Here is a 20,282-nt window from a genome sequence, read left to right as displayed (position 1 = left end):
TGTAAGCGCAACTCCTATATGAATATGTTTCCAGATGACAAGTCCAATGAAAAACGTATTAATCCACTAAAGTATAATTTCCAGTATTGATTCACAATTAATAAACTGTACACTTGAAGAGAACGAAAAGTAAAATTGTCTGAATAAATTATCCACAAGTAAAAATATGACTGCTAACAGTGCAATGCTCAAACGACAACTGACCATCCTATCAAAATTATATACAGACGTTTCTCTGATAACACCCATGCTGTCATCAAACTGTTTCCCATCTATGATATAATACCTATCCCTTAATCTCAATTAAAACAAAACTGACAAGCTAACAAGCTGACCTCATCATTAATGAAAACAAACCAGGGGAAGTTTAACCATGGGAATTTATCAAATATGTATAAACTATAATTTAATTTTTAAATTACCAAAAATCAAAATAAACTTTTCTATTATTATGGTTTCTAATAATTTAAAAGAAATGAATTTCATCTTCAATTTGTTTACAGTTTTTACATAATTATTCTTTTCTTGGTTTTTTAAGGTTTTACCTTTTCTATTAATGAATTATGGTCACTTAAAGGGAAACTTAACAAAAAAAATCAAATTTGATATTATGTCCATTCTGTATAAAAATGCTCAAATTCATAGATATTAAAGTTTTATTCGGCTAGATAAGAGATCACAATCGATTTTAAATTTAGAGTGTCAAAACCCTGAGTGCTGCCATTTTGTCATCTCCTCCGTTTTGAGACCAGAATATGTCTAATGACCAAAACTATAGTAACCTGATGTAGTCGTAACTGCGTGCCGATATCTTGTCAATCGTACGGATCTTTTATCCGACTAACTAACTTGATACAGAAAATGTTATTAATTTTTAAATAACCATGGTCTGTCATTTTTAAACTTTTTATATTGGAACTAGTTAGAAAGTCATAGTTCATCATAAATAAGTGTATCGTGAAAATTATTTTTGAAAATCTAATTTGTTTAAAATGACATTCTTTTATATTCTGGATCTTCCCTCAATTGATCACCAGCATGGCTAAAGGTATTACCCCCAAAGGTATTGTGAGGTGACTAGTCCAGGTATTCAAATAATTTACTGTCAGACTTGCAAGTTCATTCATCGGTTCACTTCTGAGGGTATTGAGGAGTGTACACGGCCGATAACTTGTAACTTTCCATTTTTAACTATTAGGTGTATAATATACATCTCTGTCTTGCATGTCCTAAAGTGATATACTAGTCATTACTAAACTCATACACTTGTTTAAAAATAATATTTCTGGTGTAAAGAATATTATGAATAAAAATCTAAAATAATACCAAAAAAAAAAAGATTTGAGTAAATAAAAATCTATTAACATATTTTTTTCAAGAGTAAATTTGGGAAAAAGTATATACTCGTTGTCAATAGTGAAGGACAGATTGAAACATAACAGAAATATTGATTTAAAAAAATGTCTGCACTTGTCGACCATTCGTTTATACGCCTGGATATAAAGTAACGGAACTATAGCGCAATTTAAAATATATACATGTATACATAAGAAAGAAACATACATTGTGTAAATTTTGTCATCAATTTTCTGAATTCAAGTTTCTGTTATCCTTTCTATCCAATAGTTTATCGTTTACTAGATTTTCATAAAAATGCTTCAATTTTTTGTTCTCATATATTTTTAGTTATCTTTTGTGAGGAATATGTTTTCAAAGTGTCTAAATTCATACCAGTTTCTTCTACTATATGTTTTACATATGAGAACCAACAATAAATTCCTGCCAAGTCTAAGTTTTGAGACAAAATAAAGGATTCTTTTAAGAGAGGATTAATTTCATAGTTTATAGTTGTGTATATTGTGTCTCATCCTATCAAGTATAAAAATTAAAAAAAAAACACATAGAGATTGCTTTATAGCATGACAATGATTCTTGTTATTTTTATAGATTATACCAACAACTCGTTCTGGATCAGGGAAACAGCCAAGTGGACTTCAAGTAAGATTTATCTCTCAAATATGATCACTTTATAATTATAGTTTTAAACATTCCTCCCCTGCCCCTCTCCCAACTATCTTTTCCCAAGTGTTGATTTTTTTGTGTCAGATTTAATCTCAGAATCAATATTTAGGTTCAGTCTGTGTTTATTTTTATGCCCCACCTACGATAGTAGAGGGCCATTATGTTTTCTGGTCTATGTGTCCATTCCTCTGTTTTTCTGTTCATTGTTCTTTCGTCTATTCATTAGGCTGTCCATTCTTTGGTCCCACTTCAAGTTAAAGTTTTTGGTCAAGGTAGTTATTGATAAAGTTGCGTCCAATCAACTTGAAACTTAGTATACATGTGCCCTATGTTATGATCTTTCTAATTTAAATTCAAATTTAGATTTTTATCCCAATTTCACTGTCCACTGAACATAGAAAATGATAATGCTACATTAATATTTATCTTTTTAATCAGTGAACAGGAATTTGACAGCTACTACTCAATTAATATTTATCTTTTTAATCAGTGAACAGGAATTTGACAGCTACTACTCCATTAATATTTATCTTTTTAATCAGTGAACAGGAATTTAACAGCTACTACTCCATTAATATTTATCTTTTTAATCAGTGAACAGAAATTTAACAACTACTACTCCATTAATATTTATCTTTTTAATCAGTGAACAGGAATTTGACAGCTACTACTCCATTAATATTTATCTTTTTAATCAGTGAACAGCAATTTGACAGCTACTCCTCCATTAATATTTATCTTTTTAATCAGTGAACAGGAATTTAACAGCTACTACTCCATTAATATTTATCTTTTTAATCAGTAAACAGGAATTTAACAGCTACTACTCCATTAATATTTATCTTTTTAATCAGTGAACAGGAATTTGACAGCTACTACTCCATTAATATTTATCTTTTTAATCAGTGAACAGGAATTTAACAACTACTACTCCATTAATAATTATATTTCTATATAGTGAACATGCTCCATTAATAATTATATTTCTATATAGTGATGCTCTATTAATATTTATATTTCTATATAGTGATGCTCCATTAATATTTATATTTCTATAGTGAACATGCTCCATTAATAATTATATTTCTATATAGTGAACATGCTCCATTAATAATTATATTTCTATATAGTGAACATGCTCAATTAATAATTATATTTCTATATAGTGAACATGCTCAATTAATAATTATATTTCTATATAGTGAACATGCTCCATTAATATTTTATATAGTGAACATGCTCCATTAATATTTTATATAGTGATGCTTCATTAATATTTATATTTCTATATAGTGAACATGCTCCATTAATTTTTATATTTCAGATAGAGCTAGAAGAGATAGAGACTAGAAATGAAGAATACCCAATGATCCTGGCTTTCCTTGGTCTGATAAACTCTTTGTCAGATATTCCTGTGCCAGCAGGATCAGTCACAGGGCTAAGATCTCCAGGTTTTGATCCATATCTAAGTTTCATTAGAGATGATGTGTTTTTAAAGTTTGATACCAGAGCATACAAGGATCCAGCTGAAAAGGTAAACCATGTATCTGTACTGTGAATAAATCATTATTGGTTGAATACCAATTTTCTTGTTTTTCGTGAGGATCAAGTGAACCACAAATTCAGAGGATGAGTGAATTTCTAATTTTCTATCAGGTTGAATGTCAGCTTTGACAAACCATGAAATCACATATCCACAAAAGGGCAAGTTTTCAAGAATCCACGAAAACTGGAACCCACAAAAATAAATGAATCCACAGTATATCATTTTGCTTTCTTCAATGTCTCATCCATCACCAAATTATTATAGTACACTGATAAGTATAAGAAATCTCTCTGTCAATTGAGAACTTAGTATGTCTATTTGTAGTTACAAATTTTCGGCAACTGACTTTATTTTAAGATTAGCTATTCTCACAATGGTGTTAATTATTACTTGTTGTTTGAGATTTTGAAATATTCCTGTGTCAAAAATCCTTCATTTTTACAATTCAATTGAAAACCTTATGACGTAATGAGACTGATATTTTTGCTTCTTATACGTCTGTAGTCTGTAATTTGTTGATATTACTCTGTAATGTTAATTTCAACTAACAAATAATTCCACTGAAAACCAGTGATAAGAACAGTCTTTCATTTGTTGGAGGTGTAAAAAATTGCTTCATATTGAAAGTCTCTTGATGATTTTGAAATGAAGAACAGCAATAAAAACAGTTGTTTTGCTTTACATTTTTTTAGGGTTTTTTTTGCACACAAAGTGGCTTCTCTTCCAATGAAAGGAGATAAAACTGATAATTCTTTGCACAATCAAATTGCATGTAGAAATATTCAAATAATTTTGCTTTTCAGTGGAAAGTTGCTTCAGCTGCCTTGGAAATATTTGTTAAACTGTTGAAATGCCATGAGATAAGAGCTGAAGACTTTACAGATGAAATGGTCGAGTTACAGACTGGAGGAACTGTAGCTGTTAACAAGTCTCCTGGACATACTCTCATTATACACATGCTCAATCACTCAGGACTTTTAAAGAAGGTTAGATAACTCTCATTATACACATGCTCAATCATTCAGGACTTCTAAAGAAGGTTAGATAACTCTCATTATATGCATGCTCAATCACTCAGGAATCTTAAAGAAGGTTAGATAACTCTCATTTTACACATGCTCAATCATTCAGGACTTTTAAAGAAGGTTAGATAACTCTCATTATACACATGCTCAATCACTCAGGACTTTTAAAGAATGTTAGATAACTCTCATTATACACATGCTCAATCATTCAGGACTTCTAAAGAAGGTTAGATAACTCTCATTATATGCATGCTCAATCACTCAGGACTCTTAAAGAAGGTTAGATAACTCTCATTTTACACATGCTCAATCATTCAGGACTTTTAAAGAAGGTTAGATAACTCTCATTATACACATGCTCAATCACTCAGGACTTTTAAAGAAGGTTAGATAACTCTCATTATACACATGCTCAATCATTCAGGACTTTTAAAGAAGGTTAGATAACTCTCATTATACACATGATCAATCACTCAGGACTCTTAAAGAAGGTTAGATAACTCTCATTATACACATGCTCAATCATTCAGGACTTTTAAAGAAGGTTAGATAACTCTCATTATACACATGCTCAATCATTCTGGACTTTTAAAGAAGGTTAGATAACTCTCACTATACACATGCTCAATCATTCAGGACTATTAAAGAAGGTTATATAACTCATTATACACATGCTCAATCACTCAGGACTCTTAAAGAAGGTTAGATAACTCTCATTATACACATGCTCGAACATTCAGGACTTTTAAAGAAGGTTAGATAACTCTCATTATACACATGCTCAATCATTCAGGACTTTTAAAGAAGGTTAGATAACTCTCATAATACACATGCTCAATCACTCAGGACTTCTAAAGAAGGTTAGATAACTCTCGTTATACACATGCTCAATCATTCAGGACTTTTAAAGAAGGTTAGATAACTCTCATTATACACATGCTCACTCATTCAGGACTTTTAAAGAAGGTTAGATATTGTACAGCTTTTTTGAAGGAGTTGTCTGATTTAAATAAGTTCATCTGACCATTTCCTCATTTTAATGGCTTATTTATACAATGTTTCCAGTGGCTTTCATAAATAAGAGTACTGTAAATTCAGATATTTTTGCATTTTTTTCTACAGAGTGAACAATGGTCTTTCTAAAAGATGATTCTACTTATTATGCATATATGTCAGTAAGGACATGATGCCAAATATTTCTTAACAAAAAGGGCTTGGCATCATAGATATTGGGGCAGGGGGCAGTACCTTCAGGCTGTCCTTCCCACAATTTCCTGTTGGAAACACGATTGTAAGTGTCTGTGGATAGGTCTGCTTCCCAGATACTAAAAGTAATGTTATATTTTAAAGGATTAGATTCCTTGCTTTCTTGGTTTGTATAAATAGCTTTAGCCTGCTTAAATCCATATATTGTAAATACAGAAATTATGGCGATGTTTTTAATGCAATAATTATAGATATCCTATTAAAATACCTCATAAAATATATGAGTGTTATAGATATGTATTGGGGTGCAATCAACAGTTTTTTTCAATGACGTCACATTTTGAGGGACCATGCATAAGTGACCCTTAGTGGTGGACTGATTAATAAAGATACTTGTATAAAACTAGATATCACTGGAATCAAAATGTTCTCTTGTTTATAATGAAATAGAAATAAAGTGTACTTTTAATATATTAAAAACATTCCATCCAAGGAACATGGGGGAAAAAAGGTCTAATTTTAACAGAAAAAACTTGAAACCAGGCCATGTGCACAGCCATGAAGACATGATCCATGCACATTTTTCATAATCAAAACTATGAAAATTGTAGGTTTTTACCTGGCCTTTCAAAAAAATCTGGTTTCAGGGTACGGTTTCCTGCTTCAAAAAGAGCTACTGTGGCTGCAAATAAGTTTTCAATTTTCACTGCCAAAAAAACAGGATGTTTACAGTGTTGTCTCCCCTCAAAACATGTAAAGTTAATATAATTTTTAAAATTATTTCAATCATTCAACCTGTTTTAATTGAAAGCTAATTATACCCTGCTTTAAAAAAGGGGGGTATACTGTTTTATTATACCCTGCTTTAAAAAAAGGGGGGTACACTGTTTTACCTCTGTCTGTCAGTCCGTCCCATGAAACTTTCGTCACATTTTCCTCAGGAACTACAAATCCACCCTTTCTGTAATTTGGTATCAACATTTATATATGTCAGCCATACCGTGTGATGCGTTTTCAGATTCATCATTCATCGACTTCCTGTTAACCGAACACTGTATGATTTTACACATGATAGCCAAGTTGAAAATTTTCGTCACATTTTTCTCAGGAACTACAATACAAGGATTTCTGAAATTTGGTTTCAGGGTTTATCTAAGTCAGCTATACCGTGTGATGCGTTTTCAGATTGATCACTCGACAACTTCCTGTTTACCGAACTCTTGTATGATTTTACACATGATAGCCAAGTTGAAAATTTTCGTCACATTTTTCTCAGGAACTACAATACAAGGATTTCTGAAATTTTATTTCAGTGTTTATCTAAGTCAGCTATACCGTGTGATGCGTTTTCAGATTGATCACTTGACAACTTCCTGTTTACTGAACACTTGTATGATTTTACACTTGATAGCCAAGTTGAAAATTTTCGTCACATTTTTCTCAGGAACTACAATACAAGGATTTCTGAAATTAGGTTTCAGGGTTTATCTAAGTCAGCTATACCGTGTGATGCGTTTTCAGATTGAACACTCGACAACTTCCTGTTTACCGAACTCTTGTATGATTTTACACTTGATAGCCAAGTTGAAAATTTTCGTCACATTTTTCTCAGGAACTACAATACAAGGATTTCTGAAATTTTGTTTCAGGATTTATATAAGTCAGCTATACCGTGTGATGCGTTTTCAGATTCATCACTCGACAACTTCCTGTTAACTGAACACTTGCATATTTTTACACTATTAATATTATCCACTTGCGGCGGGAGTATCATCAGTGAGCTACTTCACTTGTTAACTAATTTTTACAATCAAACACAAAAAACATGATACTTTTGCACCAATTGAGTAAATAAACAGGGGTTTCCCTCCATGGTTATTTTTAGTCGGGGAATAACCCCTAGTTTTTTATATGAAACTGTTTATAGCACCCTTAAGGCAAAGCTTTATATGCAATATATTAAAATTTCTTAGCTTTTCTGAATCTGTACACTATACCGATTACAGCTCTTTTCTCATGTCGCGTAGTACTGGCATATTGGCCAGTGGCAAACAGTTTAACCAGCAAATTCCAAACATTTCCTGTATCTCATTTTCATCAGTTTTACAAAGAAAATAAATCATAAAATAGAGTTTCTTTTGAATAAATAGAATAAAAACCATGAAATAAGCATGAATAAAGTTACTTGAAATATATGTTGTCCCTAGTATTATGTGAACTAAGTTAAAGCTGAGATGAGAAAAATATGGAAATAGTGTTTTTCTTAGGAATGGCACATGTACCTTTATGACTATAAAAAGTACCAAATATATAATATAATGAATTTAAATTTATGTCACACTGATCAGTAGTAAAGGTCAAAGTAGAAAAAATCTACACTTTACATGTGCAACCTTTGGTTCCAAATATATGAGAGATTGAATAAAATATCATGACGTCGCAAAAAGATGCAAAAAACTTCAATATTTGCACAGAGTCTGGTTTTTTTATTTCTGGTTGCTATGTACAAATCTGTAATATTTGCATTAAATATACCAAACTGATGCTTTTAAATTAAAGTATACATGCCGTACAATATTTTTCAGAATTATTTTACCCCATTCGCATGCACATTTCTATGCTAAAACATCACTATAATATATATTTGTCCCTTTAAGGGTGCAATCAACAGTTTTTTTCTATGACGTCTCATTTTGAGGGACCATGCATAAGTGACCCTTAGTGGTGGACTGATTAATAAAGATACTTGTATAAAACTAGATATCACTGGAATCAGAATGTTCTCTAGTTTATAATGAAATAAAAATGATGTGTACTTTTGATATATTAAAAACATTCCATCCAATGAACATGGGGGAAAAAAGGTCTAATTTTAACAGAAAAAAACTTGAAACCAGGTCATGTGCACAGCCAACAGCCATGAAGACATGATCCATGCACATTTTTCATAATCAAAACTGTATGAAAATTGTTGGTTTTTACCTGGCCTTTAAAAAAAAATCTGGTTTCAGGGTACGGTTTCCTGCCTGGAAAAGAGCTACAGTGGCTGCAAATAAGTTTTCAATTTTCACTGCCAAAAAAACAGGATGTTTACAGTGTTGTCTCCCCTCAAAACATGTAAAGTTAATATATTTTTTTAAATTATTTCAATCATTCAACCTGTTTTAATTGAAAGCTAATTAACTAATTTTACAATCAAACACAAAAAACATGATACTTTTGCACCAATTGAGTAAATAAACAGGGGTTTCCCTCCATGGTTATTTTAATAACCCCTAGTTTTTTTTTATACGAAACTGTTTATAGCACCCTTGTTTTCAATTGTATGCTGTAGTGCAATCTGTAAATTTGTATATTGGATTATTTAGGACCTGTTGCCCTTTTCACAAAAAAACTCAAGTGTAAAATTTATTGTAAGGCCACACCAATTTAATTCCTTGTTTGACGGACCCGCCCGCACCTATCTTTTTCAAAACAGAATTTTTTTATTTTTATTATATTTCCCCTTCCCGCATCTGGAAATGAAGTCATGTCCATTTCCCGTACCTTTTTTTTTGTAAATATTATGAAAAGATCTCAACATTTGTTTTTAAAATCACAGTCTTGGCTTTATATAATGATTTTAAACCTATCAGCACCCCACAACACTGTAAATATCTGTGAGAATATTTGTTTCAGCATGACACCAAGGATTTGTATACAAATCCTTGATTACACCAATTTATTCCAAGTGGGAGTTTTCCAAAAAATATAATTAAGCGGAAATACCAGTACAGAACAAATCGTTGGTTTCTTTCCCCCTAACTTATATTCCCTATAAAAAAAAATTCGTTGTTAAAATAAAGTACAAAGAACTTTTGAAGGATTTGCCTTCAACTGCAATTATAATGTATGGTGACGGTCATACCCGCTGCAGGTTTGTGCACCTGTCCTGGTTGATTCAGGGACCTGTCGTTCAGCAGTTATCGTTTGTTGATGTGGTTCATCAGTATTTTCCTGTTTGGAAATATAAATTAGATCGTTGGTTTTCCTGTAAGAATTGTGTACAATACTAAATTGTGGGCCCTTATAATATAGCTTACTGGTTGATCTGGATCAAAGCTCTGTGTAAAAGGCCGTACTTTGACCTATGTTTGTCATTATCAGGTTGGGAAACAACCCTTCCTCAGACAAGGGTCTTGAAGGGGTCATTTTACAATGTTTACTGTTGTAGAAAAGAAAATAGAAATACAAAGGATTTGTATAGTGCTACTATACAAAACCTTTGACAACTTAGAATTTTTTACTCAAAAATAGGAGAAATACATGATATTTTAAACAATTTTTCTAAAAGAGGGATGGGTCCACTTATTTTGAATAATATTAAACTGTTAAAGTAAATGTGTTAACATGGTTAAAGTCCAGGAATATTACAAAATTCTTGGACATGTTTTGACCATTTAATACCAAATATTATAGTTCTTTGGGAAAACATTAGTCCTTTTGTATGTAAACATGGTCAAGTGTTTTTACAAAAAAAAAACATATTATAACTTATATTGACCCCTCATAAAAGGGATATTCATAACATTAAAAGGTTGTTCTGAACCTGATTATGACTTGGATAGAGAATTGTCTCATTGTCAGTCACACATACACAGACCAGATTTAATTATTCAATTATTTCTTGTTGAACAGGGAAAAAATACTTCATAAATTGAAGAAATGTCAAGGAAAAAGTGATAAATCAAGTTTTAATATAGTCGAAACCTACTATTTTATGTTTACAAAAAAAAATTATAATCGCTCGCCTTTACTTTTTAAGCTTCGCCTCAAAAATTTTCAAATTAAATATTTTTTTTATTAAAAGGAGTATGTGTTTAAAGGTCCTAAAATAGCCCTGTTTTTTTGCGTAAATTTAAAATTCGGATTTATAGCCCAATATCACGTTAAATTATATCCAATACATTGACTAGCTAGGATATAAACCATTTTGTTGAAAATTTTACGTTTCTGCGTTTCATTATGACGTCACAAGATGTACTCATATTGTTTTTTCACGAAAATATCAATGAAAATGGGTGAATTTCCATAAATTATTGGACAGGGACCATAGAGCGCATACGTCGACAACAAAGATCTTTTAAAATTGAAGACATTTCACATGTCTTGTTTCAATCTTAAGCTTGTCGACGCATGCGCTCTATGTTTCCTGGTCCTTTATTTGGTTGAAATCTAGCTGATTTTGTCACATTTCACCAAAATCCCTTATCTTGACCTTTTTTGGATGTAAAAATCAACATGTTAGAATTAAACTTTGACAAAAACAGTCATGTTTAACTTTCTAACATGTCTTTGAGGCAACTTTAAACATTTATTATCTTGTAACTATGGACTTTATAATTGGGGCCAAATATGGCCCTTACCGAACTTACTCCTTTTCAAATCGCTCGCTCGCCCCAATTTTTGGAGTCCAAAAATCCGTAGAACAAGATATTAAATTGGTGTGGCCTAAGTCTAAAATATTTCTTAACAATTCAACTAAATATTTTTATTTTAAAAATAATTTTACACTTAAGACTTTTTGTGAAAAGGGCTATGTTGACTTTTTCTTTCCCTCTGCAAAGGAGGGTCCTTTTTCTTTTTTGTGAAATTTAAACAATACTTACAAGTGGTAAAATCTTAGTTTTTCCTAAAAAAAAATCACAAATTTTAAGAATCATCTTTTGGAGCTACAATTTGAAAAACAGTTGACGGGTAAGTTGTGATGAGGTATTAAAAACTGATTCCCAATAAAAAATAAATATTTTGGGATAATTTGGGATTAACATTATAAGTTAACATGTTAATGTTGATTTCTATGTTCCATTTACAGGTTTTACGAATTCTTGATGATGTTGCAAAAGTATTAGAGACCTATACAAATGCTCCAGGTATGATTTAGATCTCTGATAATGAGAACATAGGGACTGTTGTATAAAGGGGGTTAGAAGATCATTTTTAGTATAAAAAAAAATGTCAAGGAAACAAGACATGACGTAAACAAATTGTCTGAAACTTTTAATATCAATTGTACAGTTTTAATTCAACATTTATGTTAAATTTTACAAAAGCTTTTTCTTAATTAAGAGATACCATCTAGATTATAAAAACTATAACAGAAAGACAAGATAGACATGAATTAGCAACATATTTTTTTAGGGGCCAGGTGAAGGACTCCTAAAGGAGGGGGGGAGTTTTTCGCTGCATTGAAGACCAATTGGTTGCCTTCGACTGTTGTCTGCTCTGTAGTTGGGATGTTGTCTCTTTGACACATTCCCCATTTCCATTCTCAATCTGAAAAATTATCCCCATTGAATGTGAAATCTTCAATTAAATCAAATGGCTTAATTTTTCAACCATTTAGTTATTTCTAGTTTATGAAAATGTTTACTTGTTAATTGCATACATTTTGCAAAATTTTTCTCTGAAACAACTGAGCTAATTGGATCCAAACTGGTCAACAAATGGTGATTGTGGTGTCTAGATTTGAGTTAATGAATTCAATACTTGTATGTTGGATTCAAGAGGGTTCATTGTTGTCAATGGCAAAATCCAGGTGAGCAATAATAGCTTAGAGAATTTAAATCTTTTTATGTTGAAAATAGATCTGAATATTGTTGAACTATTGGTTTTGCTTGTCGGTTTGCTTTCTCATGACACATAACCTTCATATACAAAAGAAGATGTGGTATGATTGCCAATGAGACAACTCTCCACAAGAGACCAAAATGACACAGCAATCATCTCCATTTATGTAAAAAACTTGTTTGTTTTATCATATGTTGTAATTTCAATCCGTATTCAATTTAAAATGAGCTTTCAGTTATATTTCAGGAAAGAAGTACATGGAAAAAGCTTCACTTTGTTGTCTACAATTGATTGAATTCACCTTAGACAAAGCAGAGGAGTTTTTTGATGCTTGTAGAGAAATGGGAGTTTCGATAATGGTTTCTCAAATGGACAGGCTTTTAAGAGGAATAAACCCAAGAACAGGAAAATCTGACCATCTAATTAATGTGGCTAGGTAAGTCTTTTATCATTAATTGTTTCTGATTCGATGGTAATAAGAAAATACAGTGTTTCCTTTCACTGTCCTGTTTGATTGTCATGTTTTTCACCAAAATTGATTTCTGTTCTTTTAAGTTTGCTTCAACCAAATGTTAAAAAAACTAATACACAATGCTTATCTATACTATTAAACGAGAAGACCTCATTTTTGGTGTCGCTTCTCTTCTTTCCACAATAAATTAATCAACACGCCTCTGTGTCTTATAGGTACAGTGCATAGTCGCATTTGTCATCCATTCATATGATTATTCAGATTGAGTTATTTTGGGAGAAAAACGAGAAAAAAGGCATCCGGATATTGTCCCGTCATTGGACAAAATTTTAAGTCTGATTAGACTTCCGGTTTGCGTTTTTCTGTATACTGTATTTTAAGAATTCTATCTGCTATCATTTTCAAGTTACTATCCACGGCGGTCACATAGTTTATTAAATAGAGAGGGTCTGTATTCTATATCAATGACCACCATGGATCGATTAGTAAACTTAAAATTAATAGTAAATACACTATATTTATATAGTAATGAATGTTCATAATATACAGATTTATATAAGCGCTAAAATTATCCATGTGAACTTTTGATACCTTTTTCTGAAATTCTCAAGTTATTAAATCTTTTACAAAATTCATTGATTACAAAAAAAGAAGATGTGGTATGATAGCCATGTTGAGACAACTCTCCACAAGAGACCAAAATGATACAGAAATTAACAACTACAGTTCACTGTATGACCTTCAACAACGAGCAAAGCCCATACCGCATAATCAGCTTTAAAAGGCCCTGAACTGACAAGGTAACACAATCCAAACCAGAAAACTAGCGGCCTTATTGATGTACAAAAAATGAACGAAATACAAATATGTAACACATAAACAAACGACAACCACTGAATTACAGGCTCCTTACTTAAATGTTCATAACATACTCAATGTATTATGTTCATATTGAAATTGATCAAGAATTGGGAATTTTGGAAATAAAGGAGGAGGGATATAAAAAAACATTTTCCTGTCCCCAATAACCTATCACTTATGACTTTTGCTGAAATTCCACACTAAATATTGAAATTGATAGAAAACCAAAATTGGGAATTTTGGAAATAAAGGAGGAGGGATAAAAAAAAACACATTTTCCTGTCCCCAATAACCTTTGACTTATGATACTTTTGCTGAAATTCTCCATTCATTCAATATTTTACATAATTCTTCCAACAACACTTTACATACTATAAACTACGCTCTGAATGCCCGCGATTTCGCGGGTGTGTTCTAGTTACCATGAAACAAAGATTAAGTTCCAAATTGGGTGGCATCAATTTGACCGTTCATAAGTTATTATCCGTTTATAAAAAGAAAATGCTGAAATTTTGTTTTCTTTTTTAGCTCACCGGGCCCGAAGGGCCAAGTGAGCTTTTCTCATAACTTGGCGTCTGTCGTCTGTCGTCCGTTGTCTGTCGTTAACGTTTACAAAAATCTTCTCCTCTGAAACTACTGGGCCAAATTAAACCAAACTTGGCCAGAATCATCATTGATGTATCTAGTTTAAAATTTGTGTTTTGTTACCCGGCCAACCAACCAAGATGGCCACCATGGCTAAAAATAGAACATAAGGTAAAATGCAGTTTTTGGCTTATAACTCAAAAACTAAAGCATTTAGAGCAAATCTTACGTGGGGTAAAATTGTTTATCTGGTCAAGAATTATCTGCCCTGAAATTTTTAGATGAATCAGACAACCCATTGTTGGGTTGCTGCCCCTAAATTGGTAATTTTAAGAAAATTTTACTGTTTTTGGTTATTATCTTGAATATTATTATAGATGGAGATAAACTGTAAACAGCAATAATGTTCAGCAAAGTAAGATTTACAAATAAGTCAACATGACCAAAATGGTCAGTTGACCCCTTTAGGAGTTATTGCCCTTTATAGTCAATTTTTAGCATTTTTTCGTAAATCTTCATGATCTTTTACAAAAATCTTCTCCTCTGAAACTACTGGGCCAAATTAAACCAAACTTGGCCACAATCATCATTGATGTATCTAGTTTAAAATTTGCCTTATGTTACCCGGCCAACTAACCAAGATGGCCGCCATGGCTAAAAATAGAACATAGGGTACAATGCAGTTTTTGGCTTATAACTCAAAAACCAAAGCATTTAGAGCAAATCTGACATGGGGTAAAATTGTTTATCTGGTCAAGATCTATCTGCCCTGAAATTTTTAGATGAATCAGACAACCCATTGTTGGGTTGCTGCCCCTAAATTGGTAATTTTAAGGAAATTTTACTGTTTTTGGTTATTATCTTGAATATTATTATAGATGGAGATAAACTGTAAACAGCAATAATGTTCAGCAAATTAAGATTTACAAATAAGTCAACTTGACCAAAATGATCAGTTGACCCCTTTAGGAGTTATTGCCCTTTATAGTCAATTTTTAACCTTTTTTCGTAAATCTCCATGATCTTTTACAAAAATCTTCTCCTCTGAAACTACCGGGCCAAATTAATCCAAACTAGGCCACAATCATCATTGATGTATCTAGTTTAAAAATTGTGTTTTTTTACCTGACCAATCAACCAAGATGGCTGCCACGGCTAAAAATAGAGCATGGAGGTTAAATGCAGTTTTTGGTTATTACTCAAAAACCAAAGCATTTAGAGCAAATCTGACAATGGGTAAAATTGTTTATCTGGTCAAGATCTATCTGCCCTGAAATTTTTAGATGAATCGGACAACTCGTTGTTAAGTTGCTGCCCCTAAATTGGTAATTTTAAGGAAATTTTGCTGTTTTGGGTTATTATCCTGAATATTTTTATAGATAGAGATAAACTGCAAACAGCAATAATGTACAGCAATTTAAAACTCAAAAATAAGTCAAAATGACCAAAATGGTCAATTGACCCCCTAAGAAGTTATTGTCCTTTATAATCAATTTTTAACAATTTTCATAAAATTTGTAAATCTTTACTAACATTTTCCACTGCAACTACACGGACAAGTTCATTACAGATAGAGATAATTGTAAGCAGCAGGAATGTTCAGTAAAGTAAGATGTACAAACACATCACAATCACCTAAACACAATTTTGTCATGAACTGTCTGCCTCCTTTGTTTAATTCACATATATCAAGGTGAGCGACACAGGCTCTTTAGAGCCTCTAGTTTGTCAAGCCTACTTCTGTCACAGAAAGCCAGACATAGTTTTCTTGTGGTTACTTACAATGCAAAAATAAATTTGTAAGGTATTTGAAAATTTTACAAGTAATCACTATTCACACTAAAGATATTATTTGTAGAAAACTGTAATCACAAGGCAATAGTTGTGTCATCAGGCAATACTTATCTTACATTTTTTTTTAAACAGAAATTGACACATTGACCACTTACTGTCTAGACATAAACTTTTCATAGTACACTGTATATTATAAATACTATTTACTTTCCAAATACTTTAAAGTTTTCATAGTACACTGTATATTATAAATACTATTTACTTTCCAAATACCTTAAAGTTTTCATAGTACCCTGTATATTATAAATACTATTTACTTTCCAAATACCTTAAACTTTTCATAGTACACTGTATATTATAAATACTATTTACTTTCCAAATACCTTAAAGTTTTCATAGTACACTGTATATTATAAATACTATTTACTTTCCAGATACCTTAAAGTTTTCATAGTACACTGTATATTATAAATACTATTTACTTTCCAAATACCTTCAACTTTTCAAATACCTTAAACTTTTCATAGTACACTGTATATTATAAATACTATTTACTTTCCAAATACCTTAAAGTTTTCATAGAACACTGTATATTATAAATACTTTTTACTTTCCAAATACCTTAAAGTTTTCATAGTACACTGTATATTATAAATACTATTTACTTGCAAGATACCTTCAACTTTTCATAGTTTATTATATACATTACTTACTTTGCAGATACACAACTTTTAACCAAGTTATGCCTTATCACGCTATGTCAGCTATGAAGATTTTATTCAGTGTGAGCAGAGCTGCAGGCATACAAGCTGATCTCGTCAATCTATACACAGCTGATCAGGTATTCTAATACTTGTATATTATTAAATCTCGTCAATCTATACACAGCTGATGATCTTTTCTATTGGTTGTATATTATTAGTTCATAAAGTGATGGACGATATCATTTGTTTTGATATGGTGATACACAATGACTAGTTGAAGCCATCTATTGTCAGGAACACTTTTTCTTCTCTGCGTGTCAGACTATAACTATTTGATGCAAACCTTTATCATGTAAACATAAATTATACTTCTATTCATTGTTTGAATTGAAATTTATAAGAAATGTATTGTACAAGATTATTAAATGTAATGTGAATGTGTATACAATTCATGCACCATCTGTGACAATATGGTTGATCACTTGAAACAGAGATATCAGATTGAACAGTTGTTCTGATGGGATGCATATGTCAAAAAAAGATGATGTAAAAGGAAAGAGTCAACACACCTTGTATAATATCATATAACCATATTTAAATAAATAAAGTATAGGCATTAACACTTATAAGTGTTTTGTAGATGAATAAATGAACAGGTCATATAGTACACTAGAAAATGTTGTTGGCGCAAAATCTCCCACTCAGCTGTCATAGCTGAGGGACAGATTTCCCTCTTTGAAGTATCTCACTCACCTGTCATAGCTGAGGGGGAAATCTCCCTCTTTGAAGTCTCTCACTTCAGCTGTCATAGCTGAGGGGGAAATCTCCCTCTTTGAAGTCTCTCACTTCAATCAGCTGTCAGCTGAGGGGGAAATCTCCCTCTTTGAAGTCTCTCTCTCAGCTGTCATAGCTGAGGGGGATATCCCTCTTTGAAGTCTCTCTCTCAGCTGTCATAGCTGAGGGGGATCTCCCTCTTTGAAGTCTCTCTCTCAGCTGTCATAGCTGAGGGGTTATTTCCCTCTTTTAAGTCTCCAATTGGAGCTGTCATAGCTGAGGGGGAGATCTCCCTTTTTAGATGGTATCAGAGGCTGGCAAGTATGTCCTTGTCCCTTCTACATTCCTATATTTTTATATTTCATTTAATTTCAAATTGTTTTTATTACAGAAAACTAAAAGTGAATTATTGCATGGATTTGTTGAATGTTTAGAAGTTGATGACCCAGAAGTATCACAAGACAACATGATCATTCTGAACAAAGAAAAAGGTTTGTTTTGTGATTTTGTTCATTTGTATTCATGTTCTTTGTGTTTATTAAGAATCAGTCTCAACTTAAAAATATGATTAATGCCATCCATTTTTGTTTGGGGATGACATTTCTTGACCAACTTTGCCTTTTCTTGTGCCATTAGGTGAGAAAATTCTCAATTGATATTTGGTTAAATGTGACAGCTATTGTTAGACAGAAATTTGTATTAAATTCATTTTCTAGATATTATATACCTTTGAAAATATTTTAAGCTTTAAACAAAAAGATTACACCTTTGTCACCAGGTTTTTATCTCCATGTCTCTAATTCTGAGACTTTCTACACAGGGAAGACAAAAACTATATTGAGCTACTCATGTAGTATGATTTGAATATGGAATGATTATGAATTCTTGAAAATTGATCAGAAATTGTATGATGAAAACTAACCTCTTTACGGATGGTTAGTGATGAAAGTTTGGTAAGTTTAAAGTTTCATGATACATAGCTTATCAATTTTCAGGAATTCAGAATTATTCCAGATTTTGTTCTAGATCTGTGTATCCAACATAAGGAAATCACCATATTTACTTATATTACCTTTCATTGGAATGTTTGACTGATATAGCTTTACAGGTTTAATTTGAAATTTGAAAGATTCATAAAAATTCTAAACCAAGCAATACTTTCAATTTTATGAAGTCTCCAAAAGTATCCTATTGGTCTAAACAGTGTTATAATTATGGTGCATTATAAATAGTACTTTAATACTGATTTTACTTATTAACTTTTTTGGATTCGATGTTACTGATGAATCTTTTGTAGACGAAAAGCGTGTCTGGCCTAAATAAAAAAATTAATTGTGGTATCTATGATGAGTTAATTTACACCTAAACTGCTATGGTTCTTAACAGTTTATAAGAAGTTGTGCGTCATCTTTATCATGAATTTGAAAAGTCTATAAACAGTTAATTGAGAAGGTAGTTGTTATGCAATTGTGAATTGCCCCTGAAAAAATGATTTAGAAAAGAAATTTGAGCTTAAATTGAGGGGAGTGTTGAAAACATGGGTGGTACAAATGTATATGTTCAAAGTGGAAGTAGATCTTTATAAAGAAAACATTTTAATGATAACAAGTTTGGAAACTGCAGTAATGCAACATAAAAGATTAAAGATGATGTAACTGGGCTAAAGCGGTGCTAAATCAAAACCTTTTCTGGCGGACAGTTTCACCTGGAAGAAAACTCGTAAGATACACTTAATTCTTTATCAAGCAAAAGTAAAATATTGACAAATTTTGGATTACAAGAAAGTTTTCAAAAGAAATGGAACAAAATCAAGTCACTTTATAATCTAGAGTTATGAACTATTTTTAACTTGAAAATCTTTGATTTATATTGAAAGTAAGATTTGTGTTTTTTAGATGAAGAGGTGTCATTATCTGGTGTCAGAAATTCTACAAGACAGTATTTACTTCACACAATAATTTACTCTCTAGAACAACCTGCACCAAATCTTGCTCACTACCTGCTGGGATTCGAACTTTCCAAACCTGTCAACAAAACAAATTTACAAGACCCTGGTAAGTAGTAAACATCTTTACACTAAATGTTGTTAACCTTGTAGGTAAATTTTTAATGTTGAATGTTTCTTTATAGCTAAAGAAACGTTATGATTTCGAAGTTTATACTTGACATGTATTTTAACCATTACCAGAGGGATTTTTGAAATTTGAATTCAGGGTTTATATGAGTCAGCTAAACCATGTGATGCGTTTTAGGATTCATCACTCTACCACTTCTTGTTTACCTAATAATTTTAGCAGACAGGGGTATCATGAGTGAGCAGCAGACAACAAATTCACTTGTTATCAAATGGATATGCATGAAAAATAAAAATAAAAAATTCTTGACTCTATCAAATCTCTTATTGTTCACATGGTCTGCGGAACCCTTTACAAATATGTATGTGTTTATTGAGATAGGGGACTATGTATTGCCATGCAATACTCTCAGGATGCTTATTGAGAAAGTATCAGTAACAATTTTGTTTTCTAGACACCTGCTATCTTATACTTCCTTGGACATACTCACTGTCAGTCATCATATCGCCTTTTGGAGATAAATCAAGTATCCTATTATGATTTGTAACACAATTACATAGGTTAACATTTTCAATAGTTCATTCTTGCTAGGAGCTGAGCATACTAGCA

At 31.7% G+C, this 20,282-nt stretch overlaps 1 protein-coding gene across 1 annotated transcript in view; it reads left to right on the top strand.

Moving 5' to 3' along the window:
• LOC134686951 (nuclear pore complex protein Nup205-like) overlaps positions 1-20,282 on the top strand; it is an 83,640-nt gene that overhangs the window by 35,966 nt on the left and 27,392 nt on the right. Inside the window, exons 15-22 of the mRNA XM_063546822.1 lie at positions 1,948-1,998; positions 3,347-3,556; positions 4,372-4,554; positions 11,654-11,711; positions 12,655-12,844; positions 16,841-16,961; positions 17,990-18,089; positions 19,494-19,652. Of these exons, the coding sequence (XP_063402892.1) occupies positions 1,948-1,998; positions 3,347-3,556; positions 4,372-4,554; positions 11,654-11,711; positions 12,655-12,844; positions 16,841-16,961; positions 17,990-18,089; positions 19,494-19,652 (1,072 nt within the window). The remainder of the gene's footprint in view (positions 1-1,947; positions 1,999-3,346; positions 3,557-4,371; positions 4,555-11,653; positions 11,712-12,654; positions 12,845-16,840; positions 16,962-17,989; positions 18,090-19,493; positions 19,653-20,282) is intronic.

The sequence above is a fragment of the Mytilus trossulus genome, chromosome 10 (assembly GCF_036588685.1).
Source record: "Mytilus trossulus isolate FHL-02 chromosome 10, PNRI_Mtr1.1.1.hap1, whole genome shotgun sequence".
In the NCBI taxonomy this organism is placed as follows: Eukaryota; Metazoa; Mollusca; class Bivalvia; order Mytilida; family Mytilidae; genus Mytilus; species Mytilus trossulus.
The sequence above is the reverse complement of the archived record's forward strand: the minus strand, read 5'-3'. Positions and strand labels throughout refer to the sequence as shown.